The sequence below is a fragment of the Hyaena hyaena genome, unplaced genomic scaffold (genome assembly GCF_003009895.1).
Source record: "Hyaena hyaena isolate Hyena2069 unplaced genomic scaffold, ASM300989v1 scaffold_0, whole genome shotgun sequence".
In the NCBI taxonomy this organism is placed as follows: domain Eukaryota; kingdom Metazoa; phylum Chordata; class Mammalia; order Carnivora; family Hyaenidae; genus Hyaena; species Hyaena hyaena.
Genome location: NW_024080632.1, coordinates 1,082,128 through 1,102,423, shown reverse-complemented (window position 1 = coordinate 1,102,423; position 20,296 = coordinate 1,082,128). Strand labels below are relative to the sequence as shown.

General features: G+C 52.3%; 1 protein-coding gene across 1 annotated transcript in view; it reads left to right on the top strand.

The window, feature by feature from the left end:
- LOC120234796 (transmembrane protein 132B) overlaps window positions 1–20,296 on the top strand; it is a 368,719-nt gene that overhangs the window by 263,205 nt on the left and 85,218 nt on the right. The window contains exon 4 of the mRNA XM_039236821.1: window positions 9,336–9,522. Within this exon, the coding sequence (XP_039092752.1) occupies window positions 9,336–9,522 (187 nt within the window). The remainder of the gene's footprint in view (window positions 1–9,335; window positions 9,523–20,296) is intronic.

The following is a 20,296-nucleotide window of genomic DNA, read 5'->3' as shown; positions in this document are numbered from 1 at the left end:
TTTAAAAAAACATTAAAAAATATTTTTAAAAGGTCCTGCTGTAGGTGAATGTGAGCATCCCTCTGACCCAGTGCTGCAGGCAGCGCCATCCGGCCACAAGCACAGCCCTGGTCACCTAACCGTTGCAGACCCCGTGACAGAGAGCCCAGCGCAGTCCTTTGTGCAGGATGGGGCTCCAGCGTCTCGGCAGGGAAACACCAGGACCAGGGATAAGTTGGCGCCGACCGCGGCTGCCGGCCGGGCCTGGTGGCCAGGTGAGCCTGCGGGCGCCTGGAGGAGCCCAGCTGACCCGCGTGAGTAGGGCGCGAGCCCGGGACCCTGGCCTCATTAGTAGCCGCTCCCACGTGGAGGAGCTGACCCGGCCGTTGGACAGGAGAGGAATCCCCGCGCAATGAGGCCCTTCCTTCCCGGGCGGGCGCAGAGTGATCCTGAGCATCGCGGCAGGGGGAGGGCTTCCCGCGCAGAAGCAGACTCTGAAAAGTAACTAGAGCTTTCCCGAGGGGACTACGCTCTCCACTTCCCCACTGTTCGTGTAACGGGGCCGGCCCAGAGCTGGGAACCCTGGCCCCTGTCAGCGACGTGCAGGCGCGGATAAGGGACCGGTGCATCACACGTGTTCCTGCCCGCAGACGCACAGCTATCTCCGGGGGCCAGTGAGAAAACGGACAACAACTTCAGAGGCGGAGGGGAGAGGGGCTGGGGTCTGGAGGGCAGCAGTGGAAGGAAGGGGCTTCACTGTTGTCTTTGTTGAAAAAGTTTTTTTCAAGTTTATTTATTTTGAGAGAGTCAGAGTCAGTGTAAGTGGGGGAAGGGCAGAGAGAGAGCGGCAGAGAGAGAATCCCAAGCAGGCCTCACACTGTCACTGCAGAGCCTGATGCGGGGCTCAAACTCACGAATCCGTGTGTTCGTGACCTCAGCTGAAGTCAGACGCTTACCCAACCGAGCCACCCAGCCGCCCCTTTGAGTCACTTATGTAACAAGACTTTCCCTCAAGGTCAGCGACAGAAAGACAGAGGGGCCGACTCCGAATAGTTGTATTTTGGAAGTCGGTGGGAGCTGGTTTTTGGGATGTCGTCAGAAAGACAGAGGCAGAGGGAAGAAAAAATTAATTGTGGCCATTGTCTTATAGCTGCCTCTGGGCTTGTCATGGTCATGTTGACACCGTCAAATCAGCTGGAAGGGAGGGGTGTTAGCGTGAGAGGCAGTCCTGGGCTTGGCCCCCGAGAAAGCGGAGGTGCCTAAGTTGGCTTAGTTACCGAGATGCATGGTTTTCAGCTCTGAGGAGCTGCTGGTAAGCAAAAATAAGGTCACCTGTACCAGTCTGCGGGGCACTTTAAAATAATAACAACAGAAAAAGAGGAAGCCTGTCTTTTCCTTTTCCTGCGGTTGGGAAGTGGGGCAGTGGGTTGGGTGCCTTCTCATGAGCCGTTTTAGGAGTCGGATGGAGAGTGTTGAAACTATGTATTTGAGATTTAAACCAAAGGGGAAGAAATCAAATGAGAGAGAGAGAGGGAGGGAGAGAGGAGAGTTGAGGATGGTTGCTTTCTATTTTTAAATAAATGTTCGTTTTCAAATAAAATGTTCCTTGATTACAAAAACATACAGAAAATAACATAACACACATTCATTTATCCACCCCCAGCTTCATGCACTTACTACCTGGCTTTATTTTCTTCAAATTTTAAATTTTTTAATGTTTATTTGTTTTTGAGAGAGAGAGAGAGAGAGAGAGAGAGAGAGAGAGACGGAGTGCAGGCAGGAGAGGGGCAGAGAGAGAGAGAGGGAGACACAGAATCTGAAGCAGTTCCAGGCTCTGAGCTGTCAGCACAGAGCCCGACGCGGGGCTCGAACCCACGAACTGTGAGATCATGACCTGAGCTGAAGTTGGACACTTAACTGACTCAACCACACAGATGCCTCTATTTTCTTCAAAATTGAAAAGAAATCATGGGGCGCCTGGGTGGCTTAGTCGGTTAAGCGTCCGACTTTCGCTTAGGTCATGATCTCGCGGTTCGTGGGTTCGAGCCCCGCGTCGGGCTCTGTGCTGACTGCCAGCTCGGAGCCTGGAGCCTGTTTCAGTCTGTGACTCCCTCTCTCTCTGACCCTCCCCTGCTCACGCTGTCTCTCTCTCTCTCCTAGAAATAAATAAAAATATTTAAAAAAAAATTGAAAAGAAATCAATATTCCACATCTAATCGGAGCCTTTATATCCGTCTTGCTGATGTCATTCCCTCTCTTCCTCTTCCGAAGGAAGCATCATCATTACCATGTGTGTGTTCATGGTTTTTAATATAAACTGTATGAAGAGAGGTCGCACGTGGGTTTACCGTTTTTGTAGAAAGTATCATGCCGTACGTATCCTTTTGCAACTTGATTTCCCCCTCTTATTCTTCTGGGGGTTTTTTACTCAAGAAAATTAAGGTATAATTAACACACTATAAAATGCATCCTTTTAAAAGTATATTGTCAGTGGTGGGTTTTTTTTAGTAGATTTTTAGATTTTCTTTTAGTAGGTTATATTATAAAGTGGTGAAATCATTGCCGCTGTCTAATTTCAAAGCATTTTCATCACCCCCTGAGGAAGCTCTCTACCCATCGGCCATCAATTCCCATTGGCCACTTGGGCAGTTTTCAGTTTCAACTGTTATGGGGAACACCACAATGAAATTTGTGTACAACTTTTTTGGGGGGACGCTGTGAACTCTTCCTGTGTCAGGTGGGGAATCTTCGTGGAGTATCTCACACTGCTAGGAAGTGTCCTTCACCCCACTGACGTCAGAGTCAACCACCGAGTCCAGAGCCGTGGCTACAGACTGGACCTCATGCCAATATCCAGGCGGGAGGGCGGCGGGAGACATGTTCCCAGGAGAGCGAGGAATCATTTGTGAACTGGAAACACAGTTAAGGTGTTTACTAGAAGGTCAGAAATGAAGTATGTTTTCACAGAGATTGCAAATGTCCACAGGGACCCGAGGGACACAACGCATGAATAAAGTAGCCGATTGGAGACTTTCAGCCCCATTGGTGGGGACAGCTTTCTGTTGGTCCCACTGACTGTGACCCCATAAAGACGTGGGGTTGTATCACTTGGTGATACAACTTTTCCCAAAGAAGCCAGAAACCCCATTTCTACGGTGGGGGGGGGGGGTGCGTGTGGATTTTCTGCTTTTAAAATACTGACAGGGGTTGCCTGTGTGGCTCAGTTGGTCAAGCATCCAACTGTTGACTTCAGCTCAGGTCATGATCTTATGGTTCATGGGTTCGAGCCCTGCATGGAGCTTGTTTGCGATTCTCTGTCTCCCTCTCTTTCTGCCCCTCCCCTTCTTGTGCGTGCACGCTCTCTCTCTCCAAAACATTGGCAGCTAGTTCAAATTTTGTATAAACATGGTAGTGGGGGAAGTCAATAAAGTGTGGCTTTGGCTATCTGCAGCTCAGTGGACTTCGCTGTGACCCTGGGCTTTCTATGCAACCTTCCTCATCACCTGGAAATGCAATAAAGAAGCCTCTATTCTTGGACTATTCCCATTTGACATAGTCTCGGATTTTTTCTTTCAAAGGTCTATGTAGGCATTTGATGATGGGAAGCCAGCAAATCAAACCAACGAGGAGAGACTGTTTTGAGTCCGAAAGATGAGAAGTGCCTGCTCGAGCCTCATGGCTGTTAAATATGTTTAGACCTCGGACTGCCAACCACTGGCTGACTCGTCAGCCTGAAACGAACTTTCCACAGCAAGCACGGGCCGTGCTGCCTTTGACAAAACAGCCATGCAGAGGTAGTGGCTGGATTTGATGGGATTGCGGAAGGAGAGGGTTTATTCCCTCCAGATTCTGAGAGCTGGCCATTGGATCGTGATGAGAAGAGCTGCAGGGCAGAGCCTCTGCTCCGTTGATGGGACTGAGGAGCAGAGATTGGTTCTCTCCTCTCCGGGAGGCTGGTGTTGGGGGCAGTCGGGGAGTGGGAAGGGTGTCTGGAGGGAAGAGAGTGTGATGAAGGACCCCAAGCAGTCTTACTAACCTACTGTTCAAAGATCACCCCGAGTCTAGCCTCCTCCAGGAAGCCTTCCCTGACTTGCCAATTCCTCTCTCCTTCCAACATCTGGTCTCTGGGTTCCCTAAGCACATATTCCTCTGAGATCTTGCGCCAGCTGTTTGGTATTCATTGATTCATTCAGCAGCTATTTACTGAGTACCAACTATGTCCCAGGCAGGGTTCTAAGTGCTGGGTACACAGTGATGAGCAGAGCAGGCAAAGAGCCCACAGTCATATGTATGCGTGTGTGTGTGTGTGTGTGTGTGAGAGAGAGAGAGAGAGAGAAAGAGAGAGCGCCAGAGCGAGTGGGGGAGGGGCAGAGAGAGAGGGCTGGGAGAGAGAGAATTGTAAGCAGGCTCTGTGTTGTCAGCACAGAGCCCAGTGTGGGGCTTGAACTCACAAACTGTAAGATCATGACCTGAGCCGAAGTCAGGAGTCAGATGCTTAACCAACTGAGCCACTCAGGCATGCCCCCGTCTATCCACCCATCCATGCATCCATGCATCCATCCATCCATCCATCCATCCATCCATCCATCCATCACTTAGTAGTTAAATGGTAAAAGCTATAGAAAACATGGAGCTGGCTAATGGATCAGAAGTGTAGGGATGGGGGATGGATAGTGTGGTCAGGAGAGACTTTACTGAGCAGGTGGTATTTGAACAAAGACTGGATGTTCTTTTTCATTTAGCACCTTGTGTTCATGCTGATGGTTTGGGATAAACTTTCCCATGATTTTTTTTTTTTAAACTCAAAATAGATTTACTCATTTATTCGACAAACATTTGCTGAGGATCTGTTTGGTTTCTCTTCATTCTTCTGGGTCTCAGCTCAAATGCCAGTTTCTTATAGGGGCAGGCCCTGAACACCTTTCATTGTCTCCTGTTGGGGTCTGTAGTCTAGTTTAAAGTAAAAATGGGGGCACCAGGGTGGCTCAGTAGGTTAAGCGTCCGACTTCAGCTCAGGTCATGATCTCACAGTCTGAGAATTCGAGCCCTGCATTAGGCTCTGTGCTGACAGCTCAGAGCCTGGAACCCACTTTGGATTCTGTGTCTCCATCTCTCTCTGCCCCTCCCCGGCTCATGCACTTGCTCTCTCTCTCTCAAAAATAAATAAATGTTAAAAAATTTTTAAAGAAGTAAAAATGGACTATTTTAAAATTGTGTTTAAAAGTTTTTAATTGAACAAAACTTATTTAGCTTTTTTTTTTTTAAAGTTCAATTCTATTTTATTTTTAGGATAGGTTTTTCACAACCAGGACTTACCTTATTTATTTACCTGATTAGTAAGACAGGATCCTGTCTGTTTTGTATACGATGAATGAATTCTCAGTGCCCAACACATCACATGTGCTTAATACATGTCACTGGATAAAATGAATGTGCCAGGGACCGTAATGACCCTGGTGTTATAATAGGTTTTGGTGTTTGAAGAATTAGGTTCATACCATCCAGCAATCATGCTCCTTGGTATTTCACCGAAAGAAGTTGAAAACCTATGTCCACAAATCAAGATGTCCTTCACTAGGTGAATGGATAAAAAAACTGTGGTCCATCCAGGCAATGGAATGTTATTCAGCACTAAAAAGGAATGAGCTTTCTGGCCATGAAAAGATGTGGAGGAATCTTACGTGCATATGACTAAGTGAAAGAAGCCAATCTGAAGAGGCTGCATTGCATAGGATTCCAGCGATAGGGCATTCTGGAAAAGGCAAAATCACGGAGACGGTAAAGATCAGTGGTTGCCAGGGATGGAGTGGAGGAGAGCGGAATAGGCAGGGTGGTGAGAACACTCTCCACACCACCATGCGTAGACCCGTGTCATGATATGTTTGTCTAAACCTACAGGGTGTACATCCCGAGAGTGAACCCTAATGTCAGTCATGGACTTCGGGTGGTATGTCAACGTATCTTCATTGACGATGACAAATGTGCCATCTGCTGGGGATGTTGATAGTGGGGGAAGCTTGTAGGGTGGGTGGGAAATCTCCATACCCTCCCCTCAATTTTGCTGTGAACTGAAAACTGTTGGGAAAAAAGAACAAAATCTTAAAAGAAAAAAGAAGAGAATTACATTGTAATAGTGGAGACAGACATACCTTCCCAGAGCAAGGAGTATATATAAATATACTTACCAGGCACACGTAATAATATGGCTCAGAATTCAGCTGACTGGTAGCTTCTTCTGTCCCAGAAGGTAAGTGACACCCCCCGGGGTTTTTACGGGGTGTCCTTCTGGGCCTTTTCGGTACGTTCGTCGAATTAAACAAATATGTATCGAATCCCTACAGTTTTCTGGGTTCTGTGCCAGCTGCTCCAGATGCACCCATGTCCTCACGGAGTGAACAGTCTAGACAGGATGGCAGACTTCGGTCTCCTGGACTTGCTGGGAGTCCCAGCGGGTCCCACACTGGGGCATTCGCTCACTGTGGGTCAGTATGTCCCTTGATTTGTGGTCACTTAAGAAGTAATGACCAGAGAAAGGCTCTTAAGACAGAGACCCTGACAGAGGTCAGCCCCGCTTGCTGCATTTCTAGAGAAACTCATGTGGGGAAAGCTTCAGCATCTCAGTCTGGTAGCTCAGAACTATCTGGAAGTTTCTGGAGGTTGGGGGATAAAAATATATGTAAATGGTGCAGTTTGCTGGAAAGGAGTTCAAGCTTTTGATTTTAAAAAGTTTTTTTTATGTTTATTTCGGAGAGAGAGAGAGGGAGGGAGGGAGGGAGGGAAGGAGGGAGGGAGGGAGGAAGCAGGGGAGGAGCAGAGAGAGAGGGAAACACAGAATCAGGCTCGAAGCTGTCAACACAGAGCCCGACGCGAGCCTTGAACTCATGAACCATGAGATCATGACCTGAGTGGAAGTCGGATGCTTAACCGACTGAGCCCCCAGGCGCCCCAAGAGGAGTTCAGGCTTGTGAACCCCGCCTCTCTCCCCACTTCTTTCATTTCTTCTTCCCTTTCTCCTTCTCTGTCACTGCCTCCCTCCCCCATCAAAAAAACACCCCAAAAACCCAGTTGTAATTGTTTGTCCTCATAGGTTACATGCTGAGAAACGGCTGCGCGTGGCTTCAGGGGACGAGCTGCTGGGTCGGACCCCCGTTCCCCTCTCCTGGCCCACCTCCCTCTCCTTCTTGCTGACATGTCTGAGCTGTAGCCACGCTGTGCATTTAAAAGCTGTCTCCGCCCCACCCCTGGGGTCCCAGGGTCCCAGGAGAGAGGCTCAGCTTTTACTGAAGCAGACACTTCCGTGGGGAACAGCATTTGGGGAACCAAGTCCTTTCGGGAGGATGCTGTGTACTATCACTTGAGGGGAAAAGTAGCCGAGCCCCATTTCCTGCCTGACCGCTCCCAACACACACCTGCGCACACGTGCACACACATGCATGCACACACGCACACACTCACTTCTCCACCCCAGGGAGAAGTGTCTAATGAATGTCTCCTGGCTGCAGTACTGATCCAGATTCCTCAAAGGCAGTTGGTAATTATTAAATCGAGAGGACCATGAAACACTGTCCGAAGTCTGAAAGGTTTATCGAGAATAGATCAGGAGCAGGTAGAGTTAATAATTATAAACCCATTTCCATAGAAATGGCCTTATTAGCAAGCACACCAGCTGCCTGAAGGTGAAAGACAGCCTTTCCGGTTTGAGGGAAATGACTTAAAATAAAAACTTGAGCATAAAAGTGACTCTGAGTTGATCATTACTCCATTTGTAGCTGCACTAGGGCCGATCCCCGTAGCTGGTCCAGCTCATGGACTGGACGCTCAGAGAGGAGAAGGAAGGGCCCGCGGAGAAGGGGCTGTCCTCTTTGCCCAAAGACCAGCTGCTACTGTACCCCAAGGCCAGAGTGCAGATTTAGCAGGATGACGCTGCCGATAGCAGAGAGTCATGCTCCTTCCCTTCTCTTGCTGGGGTCTCCCTTTCTGGGCGTTCGCTTTGCTGGGATCCACGGGATGCTGAGAAGCCTAGAGGTATTAGAAGCAGCTCTCAAGCCATGGTCATAAGCACATGGTGCAGCCCAAAGAGGAGTCGAAGATCTGGTCCGAAAGGACCGAGCATTTCTTATAGGACAACACTCAGCAGATGGAGAAGTGAGGAATTCCTGTGACCAGAGAGGAGAGACTTCAGGCTGGAGTGTGGTGGGTGGGGAATGAGGGGAGTGGAGTGGGTGCCTCCGTCCCTGAGACCCTGAAATCCTTTCACCAGCTCAGAGTCAGCCCTTCATCTCCCTCTTCTTTGCCTCCTCACTAAAGATGCCCAGGTAAATTGGGGTCCACTGGTGGGGGTCCCCACATGTGCCCACTGTCCACCTTCTCACGAGGCCGGGGATCTCTGTGCAGCACACACTGTCTTCCCCATGCGGAACATGGCAGATATTTGAGGACTCATAGCTCACATGTCCCACACCCAGCTTCAGCTCAGCTGGGAACACCCGCCGGCGTTATTTTAATAAATTTCTATTTCAGTTTAAGTAGCTGCTTCTGGCTAGTGGCCACTCTATTAGAGTAACATGAGAGAGAGAGCGAGAGAGTGAGCACACAAGCGGGGCAGAGGCAGAGAGAGAGGGAGACACAGAATCTGAAGCAGACTCTGAGCTCTGAGCTGTCAGCACAGAGCCCGATGCGAGGCTGAACCCACTATCTGTGAGATCATGACCTGAGCTGAAGTTGGACACTTAACCAGCTGAGCCCCCAGGTGTTCTGGGCTTTTTCACCTGTAAGAGTCCCATCCACCTTCTTCCTCACTGCAAACACACGTGCAGTGCTATCAGCTCGTGAATTAAGGCAGGTGGATTAATTACTCTTACCTCTCATCCCATTTCGGGCTCACGGAGTGAGCAATCTACTGTAACATCTTATATGTTGCTGATGTAGCGAACCAGGAAGTTAGGGAGCCCTTCACACGCTCATCTCGTGATGCTGCCCGCAGCCCATTCTTCCCAGATCCTAGAGCTCAGAGTTTGAACCCCTGGTTGGTACACACAGCTAAGCCAGAATCCAGGACAGACCTCAGGAATGGAGCAACGGTGACACCAGACAGGAGGCTCAGGCCCCTCGCCGTGTGCGGTGCGTCGGGCGGGATGGCGGCGTGTGCGTGCGTCGGGCGGGGCCACAGCAGACAGGAGGCTCAGGCCCCTCGCCGTGTGTGGGGCTGGCGGCTCCGCTGGCACGGCCGTGCACCCTGTTGAAGTTGGCAGTCACCCTTTCGCCTGGCAACGAGGAATGTGGCAATTTATTACATTCTTGATGTTCTGCTGAGTGTCAGGTTTTAAATTGCGCTTTAACATGTGTTTGTTTTCCAGAGCGAATGGCTCTGTGTATGAGATCTTGCAAGTGGACTTCGGGATCGACAACAGCAGCGGCCTGGCCGGGGCCCAGCCCATCACCTGGCAGGTGGAATACCCAGTGGAGGACTCCATGAGCGAGCTGGCCGTCTCTGAGATCTTTGTCAGCGAGTCGTCCTTTGTGGGCATCGTCCCTCTTGCGATGGTGAGCAATTCGAGCTTCGGCAGAGGGTCACCACCAAGTTTACTTTGAGTACTTTTAATACTCAAAGAAACAGGAAGTGTCTTATCATCTGTTATTTTTTATGCTCTTGATGAAGTCGTTGAAGCAAAGGAAATGCGCTTAGAGTACATTTTATTTGCTTACTTCCCATAATGCCTTTTTGGGAACTATTTGGGGTCTACCGTGAATCGCTTGTCCCTGTGGATATTGGGGGACTTTTCCCGGGGAGCCCTTGTCCTTTCTTGTCTCCGTCTGTGCCCACGTCGGGACTAAGTGCTGTGTCAGGAGCCTGCGTGGGGCAGCGCTCTGCAGGTGAGCGAGCTACCCAAGTCCCTCAGCTTCGGGCCGTTCCCAGGTACGGGGGGGGGGGGGTGCGGGCAACTGAGAAGTGAGCTGAACAGAAGGAGCCTTGTTAGCGTCTGGCCAGCGGAGCCTGCACAAGGCCCTGGAGTCTGCAGCACTTGTGTTTCCATTCCCGGCCTGAAGAGGGCAGATGTTTCTTCTGAGTTTGGTTGAGGCTCCCTTCACAGCCAGGCTCGGGGGCCACACCCGAGAGCAGGGTCATGCCTGAGGCTCTAGAATGTGAAAAGGACAGTGCTGCTGGGCCACAGGGATCATCAATACCTAATACCCTTTCCCACACCAGGAACGTTCAGTGGGACGTGAAGCCTTTTGCATTGCTTTGACCTTCCTGTCTGGGCCAAAGTGTGGGCATCAGCACCCAGATATTCTCGGGCAGTCTGTGGGTGCTTCTGTCATTCATACTCAGGTTGGATACCAGCATTAAGATCCTTGCAAACAAAAGCCAAGCTCCTCCAATTAATTCTGCGATACCCGTATCTGTGTTCTTGCTCTCGTCTATGCCCGAGACACTTTCCCAAAGTCTCCCCGAGCCTGGCTCCTTCTCTTCGACGTAACTGTTAAGAGATGCACCCTTCCCCGACCACGTTGGCCAGAACTGACTCTCTGTCCCCCTTGCCCATCACTGTCTGCTCACATCACCACGCTGTTTCATCTTCATGGATGCCGTCGGTGCTGGGGTGCAGGGCTCACTACGGTGTCCTCCCTGGTCAGTCGTGTCCACATCTGTGACCCCAGGTCAGACCAGGGCCTGAGACAGTTCATATATGCTGGGAATGAATGCCGGGCTGCTGGGTTCATCTAGTTCTTGAAAGTTAGCCTGACGAGCTTACCCCGGTCAGCAGCAATCTGCATGTTGGGTTTGGGGCGACCACAGTCAGCAGGAAATGGCCCTGTGAAGGGGCAGAGATGGATGGATGTAGAGATTAAGACAAAATGAGGCTGTTCTGATTCTCCAGATCAACCTGGATCTGGCTGAAGCTGGGTTACATCTTTACTCCCGGTCCTTACAATGTTGCTCTATGGTTAACATGTAGCAGGTGATTCACTGGGGATCCCGGAGCCTCCCGTCGCTTCTGAGGACGGAATCCCCAGGGAGAGCATCGTGCTCTCCTCTGATGGGCAGGTGCCGGTTCAGAGAGGAGCTGAAGGGGAGACTGAACCAGGACAGGGAGATTGACTCCTGGTTGGCCCAGTGCAGCCCACAGACCAAACCCAGTCTGCCGCCCGTGTCTGTGGAAGACACTGTATCGTAATGCGGCCAAGCGGTGGGTGGTGGTGCACTGGGACTGCTTTAGTGCTCTGAGGGCCACTGAAGACTTGCAAACATGTTTCCTTGGCCAGAACTTGAGTTTTACCGTCTTGCCGGAAGTGTGCTTCTGAGCAGAGTGCCCGGCGCTGGAAGCAGTTATTCTGTTGTTCTGGGGCTTCAGGAGATGCTCATCCTGTCTCTTGGGATAACCTTTCCTGAGGGGCCTTTGCTGCAGACGCTCAAACGCTCTTTGGCCGTGGTGACACCCTCTCTCATGATGCTGCCTCAAGACCTCACTGATGGCTCTTGGCCGAGCGGGATGTCCTTCACGGGGTCAGGGCTCATAGCGGGGACGGACCAGAGTCGGGGAGGGCAGGAGGAGGAGATGGTGAAGCCCACGCAGGAAGGAAGAACCTGGCAGATCGGAAAAGCCCCGACCCTGACCTGCGGGGCCCGGCGTCCCCGACCCTGTGTCTTGCTGACAGGTGCCTGGGCTCTGCACCAGGTGTGGCGTCCAGGCGGCGTCAGCGGTGGGACTGCCGGCACTGGCTGCCGCCCTGGCCCAGTCACCCTGTCTCCCCCTCCCCTGCTGCTCCGCAGAGGCTGGGTGTCCATGTGCTCTGCACGCGGCATGTCTCTGACTATTAGACTCTGTGTGTTGCTTCCCATCTGGTCAGTCTTTACTTAGGGAAGGTTTCTTGCATTTGGGCTTTAATTCCTTTTGTCGGGAAAGCAGAGGGTTGGGCTGCTGAGTGGTGGTGTGTATCACAGTCTCCTAAATCTCTGTGAAGAGCAGCTCCAAAATGACCCCAGGGGACCAGAGCTGTTTCGGAAAGTTTGCTGGGGGACCGAGGTTGCTAGTTCATCCTTTTCTAATCGCTTGTTTGAGCTGCTCTCCAGACCCCCAACCGCCGGGGGTGGCCTTCCGGGGAGGGAAGTGCCTTCTGGGTGCTTCTTCCTTTTCCCCCTTCCGGCCAGGCCTTCTCCCCTCCTCCCCCTCCCCTCCCCCTCCCTCTCCTCCTCACCCCTTCTCCCCCATCCTCCTTTCCCCCCTTCCCTTCTCTTCTCCCCTGCCCCTCCCCCTCCTTTCTTTTCTTCTCCTCCCCTTTCCTCTCCCACCTCTCTTCCCCCATCTGCCTCTGCTCCCTCCCCCCTCCTCCCCCGAACCCCCTCCTACTCTCCACCCCCTTTCTTCCTTCTCAGTGGCAACTGAATCTGGGCAGCTGCATGGTATAAAGGAGCTGCGTGACTCGTCCACAGAACGTGCACAGGATGTGGCCTTGTTATTGAACGGGGTTGTACCCAGAGGCAGAAACCACTTTCGCAGTTTGAACAGAGTGATTTAAGTGCAAGCGCTCAGATACCCGGGAATTAGAACAGATGAGAAGCCAGACACAGAGCAGAAGAGAGTCGGGAGCCCTGGGGGCAGCGAGGGCCCACCCGGCCCGGGCTGGAGGCAGGAGAAGGTGCTCCTGGGAACCGGGCCTGGGTCACCTAAGGGGCCAGAACCCCTCAGACAGTGGACCCGGAGGTGCCGCCGGCTCTGGTTTTATTGCAAGATGTGACTCTGACGTCCAGGTACGTCCTGTTCATCTGAAGCCTGTGCATCCAGGGCACAGCCACGGGGGTCCCGGGCCTGCTGATGCTCCGCTTGGCTGGTTTCTTGTCTCTAAGGTCCACGTGGAGAGGCCTCTCCTGGCCACTCAGACCGAACTCCTGGCTACTCAGACCGAATTAGTTCTGACCTTGTATTCTTGCTGACTTGCCTCTCGTGGATCACACCGCTGTCTGCAATTCATGCTCATTTATATGATTGTTTGTGCACGTGTGTCTCGGTCTGGCTGCAATCAGGAGAAAGAATTTGAACAGGAAAAGTTTGATTTAAAGGGTTATTAATTATAACAAGGACTGGAAAACGAGGGATTGCTTAGTCAGAAGTGAAGAGAACTCTCAAGAGTGTCCGAATGGAAGGCATCAGGAGCACCCCCGCCCCAGGGCTGAGACAGAGTGCCCAAGGAAGAGCCCCGTCCCCCCTCCCCCCGAGGTCCAGACCTGTACTACCAAGGCACTCAAGGTGGAGGCCGAGTGGAGCTGCTGTGTGCTGTGGGAATGGGGCGCGAGGGGAGCCCCCCGTGCTGGGGACGTCACAGTGCCTGCACAGCAGTAGCTCGCAGAGAGAGCACCACAGTCGGAAAGCAGACCCTTTCCCTCTGAAACTTCTCTCTGGCGCCCTTACATACAAACGTCCGCACGCTGCCTTTCGGCAAGGGAAAAATATTAAGGACTCAGATCCATTTTCACAGAACAGGTAATGAGGGGCACATTGGAGATGGGAAGCAATAGATTGATGGGCAGGATACTGGTCACAAGCTCCATGATGGGAGGGACCATGTTTGCTCCGACCACCGGGTGTTTTCTCAGCACAGTGCATGGTGCCTAGTGTACGGCATTTGCTCAACAAAGGAACGGATGGTTATATTTACCATCAGAACCCAAGTCCACTGGCTGGAGCTCTCATTTGCTGTGTTAGTTTCCTTTGGTCGCTGTAACAAATCATTCCAGACTTAATGGCTTAAAGCAACTCAAGGTCACCATCTTACAGTCTGGAGGCCAGAGTCTCAAATGGATCTCACTGGGCTACAATCTAGGCGTCCGCAGGACGGTGTCCTTCCTGAGGCTGGGAGGGAGGAGGATCCATTCACTGCCCTTTCCAGCTCCTGGAGGCTGCCCGCATTCCTTGGCTCCTGGCTCCGTATCACTCAGACCTCTGCTTCTGTCATTATGTCTCCTCTCTGAGCCTCCTGCCTCCCTCTGTCCCTTGTAAGGACCCTTGTGATGACCTTGGGTTCACTTGCATGTGAGTCAGGAAAATCTCACCTCAAGAGCCTTCGCTTTCCCTCTTGCCGTGCAAAGTAACATACCCGTCGGTTCTGGGGATTATGATGTGGGCATCCTTGGGGGGCTGTTATTTCCCCCCACCCACCCCTGTGCAGGACCCCAATTTCCCCTTTCTGGTCGTCCTCAGTCTGTGTACCCAGAGCTCTCCATCCCTCTCCCCATGATCTATTCTTCTGTTGCCTCCCAGGCTGTTTTCCGAGGAGCTTTCTGGACTTCAGTGTCAACCCCAGCCAACCCACCACCTCTGACAGCTCCCCACTCCTGGGGACACTGCTTTTCTGTCATCAGGAAGGCACCTTGCACTCTGCTCTTCCAGAGGCTCCCACCACGGAGAGAGGGAGAGCCAGAGCCACAGGCCTGGTGGTCTTCATTTACACAAAGCCTTTCCTCCTGGAGCATGTGGACCGCCCAGGGGCTGGGGCTGGGGAGGCTCTGTAGTAGCCCCGAAATACCCTCCTCTAAGCCCTGGGGCTGGAAGGGACCCAAGGGCAGAGCTCAGCTGGCTTCTCAGTCTCCTTGTAGCCTCAGTGGCTGGTGGGGGGGGGGGGTCAGTTAACTTCTCTTTGCTTTAGCTTCTCCTGTGTGAATTTCCAAGGTAAGAATCCCAGTCCTGTATATTGCACAGCGGTGTTACAGGGACCGAGATCCAACAAATACGAACATGCTTACAACATCCAGGCAAATATAAAGGCCACATATGCAGTGGGAAAGCACCCCAGGCAGGTTCAAGCACATTCACGTCTTGTGTAGAGTTAATGACCTCTCTACCTTTCCAGTTTTGTCACCCTGTTGATTAGCTGGGGTGATGTACATCCTGGGGAAGCGTCAGTCATTCCTAGCTTTCAGGGAGTTGGCAGTGACTCATTGTGGTCAAGGGTACAGGCTATTGGCTGAACCTTTCTAGACTGAAATTTGAACTTTAATGTTTACTAGCTTTGTTATTGTGGGCATGTCATTTAACTTCTGTGAAACTGTTTCCTCGTCTGCAAAATGTTTCCTGCCTCTGGAGTTTTGTGAGGATTCATTGAAATCCTCTGGGGAAGGTGTTAGCACATAGGCCTGGCACATTGTAAGCACTCCGTAATATTTAGCCATCAGTATTTCCATCATGGCTGTTATACTCTCTGGCCACATGCAAGCCTATCTGTCAAACTTTGTGTGAAGGCCATAACAAAGGTTCAGTCTCAGGGCAGGTGGCGGGTTCTCCTCCTGGAGGAAAGAAAGAGTTTGATTTGATGAGATATCCGATATCATGGTGCGGAGATGGGGAGATGAAGACCCAGCATTTGGGGACTTAGGCCCGACAGGGAGGACAGGAGGGAGGCCTGTTGGGTGGGCAGGCAGTGGTGACTATGCCCAGTCTCATGGCCCCTTCTGAGGGCGCACTGTTACCCAGCAAGGCAACCCCAGGCTTGTGATTTAGAACTTTGCTACCACAGTTGCGTGACCCTGGGTAGCATTGGATACTGTTGGCACCTTTTGAGGAATGAGCCAATCACTACTTCATGGAGGTAAATTTTCAGCCTTGGGCGATGCATGATAGGACTGAGAGACCCCATGCATGGAAACCAGGGGAGAGCCCAGTGATCCAGGCAGGAGGGCTTGCAAAAGAACAGTGGCAGTAGTGATGTACCTATCCATCCCCCTTCTACCCATCCAGCCAGCCAGCCAGCCAGCCAGCCATCCAGCCATCCACCTATTCATCCATCTGTCCCTCTGCTCATTCATCCATCCATACAACCATCCATCCATCCATCCATCCATCCATCCATCCATCCATCCATCTGTCCCTCTCTCCCATCTGTCCATCCATCCACCCATCTGTCTGTCCATCTGTCCATCATTCATCTGTCCCTCTGCCCATCCATCCATCCATCCATCCATCCTTTTGTCCATCTATCTATCCATCTACCCATTCATCCCTCCATTCATCCTCTGTCCATCTGTCCTTCCTTCCATCCATTCATCCACCTGTGGTCAATTGCTATACAACAGCCATTTGTTTAGCATACACTGTGTGCCATATTCATTATTTTTTGGAACCAAGAAAGGGGGAACGTGGAATTGATGGGAATTTTGGAGCTGGAAACCATCTGTGACTTGATATTTCCATTTCTAGCAGAACAGCACAGATGGTCAAAACCTTCAAAAACCCCATCTTAAAAAGGGCAGTCTAAAAAGATGAGTGTCATAACCCAGGGTAATAATGATGTTTTCTGCATCATCTTCAAAATCTAAAACTTAAAAATAGTCTTTTTTGCTGTCCCCTCCATGCCTGGGAAATGCTAACTCGGTGCCTATTTCTTTGCTTTATGAAAGCAAAAGTCTTCTTTCTTCCTCCTCTCTGTCTTTTCTTCCCTCCCCTTCGCTTCTCTTCGGCGTTCCATCCAACTACTGAGCTTTGAGCTCAAAGATTTATTTCCAGGGGTGGCTTGGCATGCAGGGCTGGAGTCCACTCTTCAACCACAGTTCTTAAAACTAAAAAGCCGAGCTCTGCACATGCAGATAAAAATATTATCTTTCAACAAGATTGGCTGAAAACAATGAACACGATTGGTGAGTTTCTAGGCAACGGGGTACGCAGTCCACATAGGGAAAAAGCAATGGACCATCAGATTCCTTTTTAGCTGTATCTGCCCGAGACTTGACAAGTCCTGGGCACAAATACTTCTTTCCTTCTTGTGTGTTCTAGCAGATGGTGATGAACAGAGCCCCAGCTCTCATGGTGCTCACTTTCCGGGAGAGTGGGGTGCTGAGTCCGCTCCATGATTGCAGGCAGAGAAAAACTCCTGAAGGTAGCAGAACAGAGAGTCTAGGGAGGAAGATCAGGAAGATGTAGGGCCTAGTGTTTGCTCTGAGACTGAAGCTCAGCGGAGAGTGTGGGCGTCGTGCAGCGGAATTAGGCTTGGCGTGTTTCAGGACCTTGGAGAAGGGGCGGGGGAGGAGCTGGGGAGGAAGGCAGGGCAGCTCCGGAAGGCCTTTCTGGAACAGCGAAGCTTGCACGGGCCTTCCGGCGCCCAGGCCCTGTTCTCGGTGTTGGGACCCCTCTCCTGTAGCTCCCGTGGCAACTTACCACAAACTTAGGGACTTTAAACAACACAAATTCATCCTACGATTCCCAAAGTTGGAAATTCTGAGCTGGGTCCATGGGACAAAAATCAAGGCGTCAGCAGAACTGCATTCCTTCCAGAGGCATGAGGGGAAAATCCGATCTTTGCCTGTTTCCAGCTTCTAAAGGCCACTACGTTCCTCGTCTCATGGCCCCGCGTCAATCTGAGGTCCGTTTCTGTCACTGCATCCACTTCTTGGACTCTGACTCTCCTGCCTCCCTCTTTCACTTCCAAGGATGCTGCGGTGACTCTGGGCCATCAGCCTAACCCAGGACAGCCTCCCCATCTCAGGGTCCTTCACTGGATCACGTCTGAAACCCCTTTGTGCCGCCTACTCCCAGGTTCTGGGGTCCGAGCGGGGTCGTATTTGGGGCTATCTGTTCAGGCACGTCTCCACCTCACCCCGCAAGGCTGCGAGGTCCTGGAGCCCAGAGACCAGCATGTGGTCCCTCAGCTTTGGAGCCCAGCACGCAGCCCGCCACCAGATGGTGGATGGTGCGCGGTGAGCCCCTGTCAGAGTGCGCTCCGCGGTCCAAGCTTTGTGTTATTTCACCGGTGGTGTTTGCAACACAACCCAGACCATGTGGCCTCCTCCCACTCATTGCACTTAAAACTGTCCAGTGACTTCCCGTTGCTCACAAAGTAAACCCAGTAGGGGTCCGCAGAGGGTGTCTGTTACTAGAATGCAGGGGTCCAGGAAACTGGATGGGAAAAGATACACACCCCCACACACGTACGCACACATACCTGTAGACACATGTATGCACATATACACATGCACACACATGCGTGCGCGCGCACACACACACACACACACACACACACTCCCGTGCTGGTCTCTAGCCTCCTGGAGACCTGGCGGGGTGGGGTGGGGGTACGTGCAGACAGGCTGAGTACAGTGTGCCGAGTGCAGGGAGGTGCCCCCCCAGCATCTGCTCCACAGCCCCACCCCCAGCTCCCCACCCCGGGCCCCCAGCTCTCTCTCGGGTGGGCGGTTCATCTCCTGCCTCCACCCTGGACGCCGTGCACCCACTCTGCATGTGTGCACAGAGCGCTCTGCCTCCTCACGGCAGACCCTGCTGACTCCCGCCCAGCGCCCTCCACTGGCTGCTCAGAACTCGTGCAGCGAGATTCTTCCTCCTCACCAGGGCCTCCGCCCCTCAGACCTCACCTCGCCCACTCCAAACGCTTCCCCACCCCAGGACCTTTGCCTGGGCCCCTCCTCCACCTGGAATCCTTTCCCCTTAGCCCCTGACGTGTCTGTCACTCATTCACTCAGATGTCTGCTCAGGTGCAGGGAAGTTCGCTCTGAGGAGATGATGGTGGTGTTTTTTTTTTTTTTTTTTTTTTTTTTTTTTAATAGACCCTCATCTCAGTCCTACACATTGGGACTGGAGTGGGGGAGGGTGGAGTGCCTTTGAATGCAGGAAGAGGGGGACAGAGAGAGGGGCCCCCAGCCTGGAATGAGGTCTGTGGTCTCCACAGTAGGAGCACCCACTGTCTGCCCCCTTGAGGCGGGGCCCTGGGCACAGGGTCCCCAGCCTTTGCCTTCCCCCACCCCCCAGGCTCCATGCCTTGCTTGGATTTGGACCAGGAGAGTATCAGTGACAGTCACCGCGGATGTGGAGTTGGGGACACTTCTTTTCTCCAGCGATAACCCAGACGAGCAGCAGCTTTTGAGATGATTTGAGCAAATGGGAAACTCAGATCCCCGAGGAACATGCTGTGTAAGCCCGTGCAGGCTCAGAGCTGTGTTCCAATCCTGGCTCTGACTCTTAGCGGCCACATGACCTTGGGCGAGTGACTTACCTGTCCCGGGACTCCGTTCCCTCACGGCTGCAGTCAGCCCAGAACTGCGGTGAAGCCACGTGTGGGAACCGCCTGGAGTGCCTGGCATGAGATCTCCTGTCAAAAGCAGGAGTGTAGGGGCGCCTGGGTGGCTTAGTCGGTTAAGCGTCAGACTTTCGCTTAGGTCATGATCTCGCGGTTCGTGGGTTCGAGCCCCGCGTCGGGCTCTGTGCTGACTGCCAGCCTGGAGCCTGTTTCAGTCTGTGACTCCCTCTCTCTCTGACCCTCCCCTGCTCACGCTGTTTCTCTCTCTCTCTCTCCTAGAAATAAATAAAATATTTAAAAAAAAAAAAAAAAACAAAAGCAGGAGTGTAGACCAGCGGCACACCGGTAGGGAACGCGGGGGGTTTCTGGCCCCGGGGTGTCTTGACGTCATTGGCTGGGATGCTGCGCAGGTGTGATGTCTGAAGAGCAATCATCACGGTGAAGAGCAGTCATGCACACGCTCCCAAGTCCAGCTGCGGCTGGGGCAACTCCATTTCTGAGAAGCCTGCTTTCCTCTGCCCTCTTCTCTTTCATACTCGAGGGAGGTGGCTCTTGCCCCCACGGGAGGGCCGGGCGCAGGCTGCCTCGGTCCCCTGGGGCAGAGCCCTGGAAACGCTCCTATTCGATGTGCAGGCGCGGCTACCAGGCTGTGCTTGCACAGTCAGCACCCAGGCTCCCGGGCCAGGGGCCGCGTTCGCTCCGCTTGCCACGTTGAAGCTTCTTTACTTTCTTGGGCTGATTGTGTCTGCCGGCACCCAAAAGCAACGGGGGTGGGGACTTAAATCTTGTGCAGCCCCTGTGTCCTGTCATGGAGCACCTCTGTCTCTCACTGACTGTCGATATCTGTCCTCTGCCTCCGCCCGGCAGGTGGATGGGCTCCAGAGGGGCGGCCCATGTCCTTGGAGCCCCCAGCCCCTGAGCCGGCCCTGAGCAGGGATGCTTCGGCCCCCAGGGCATCCATGGCCCCTCGGGGGTCTGTCATGGCTTTGGGAGGTCTTAAGTGGGAGGGTGGTTCAGAAAGTTTTAAAGGCTTGCGAGTGAGTCTGTTTCTTGTCCTCCGTCTTTCGTTTAGTTTAAAACTCACACACAAGATCTGACAGTGCTTGACCCCATCCTCCCGAACCGTTCCAGGTCAGCCATTAGTGTGACGACCCGCAATCCCAACCCCCTCCCCCAGGTTAGCTAAGTTTTAACACTTTCTATTTCTCATCCAGAACCGCATCTGCGTCCAGACACACATACGTGGCTGCAGAAAATACGTGGCTGTGTTTTATTTATTTATTTTTTTTTTTGTTGTTTATTT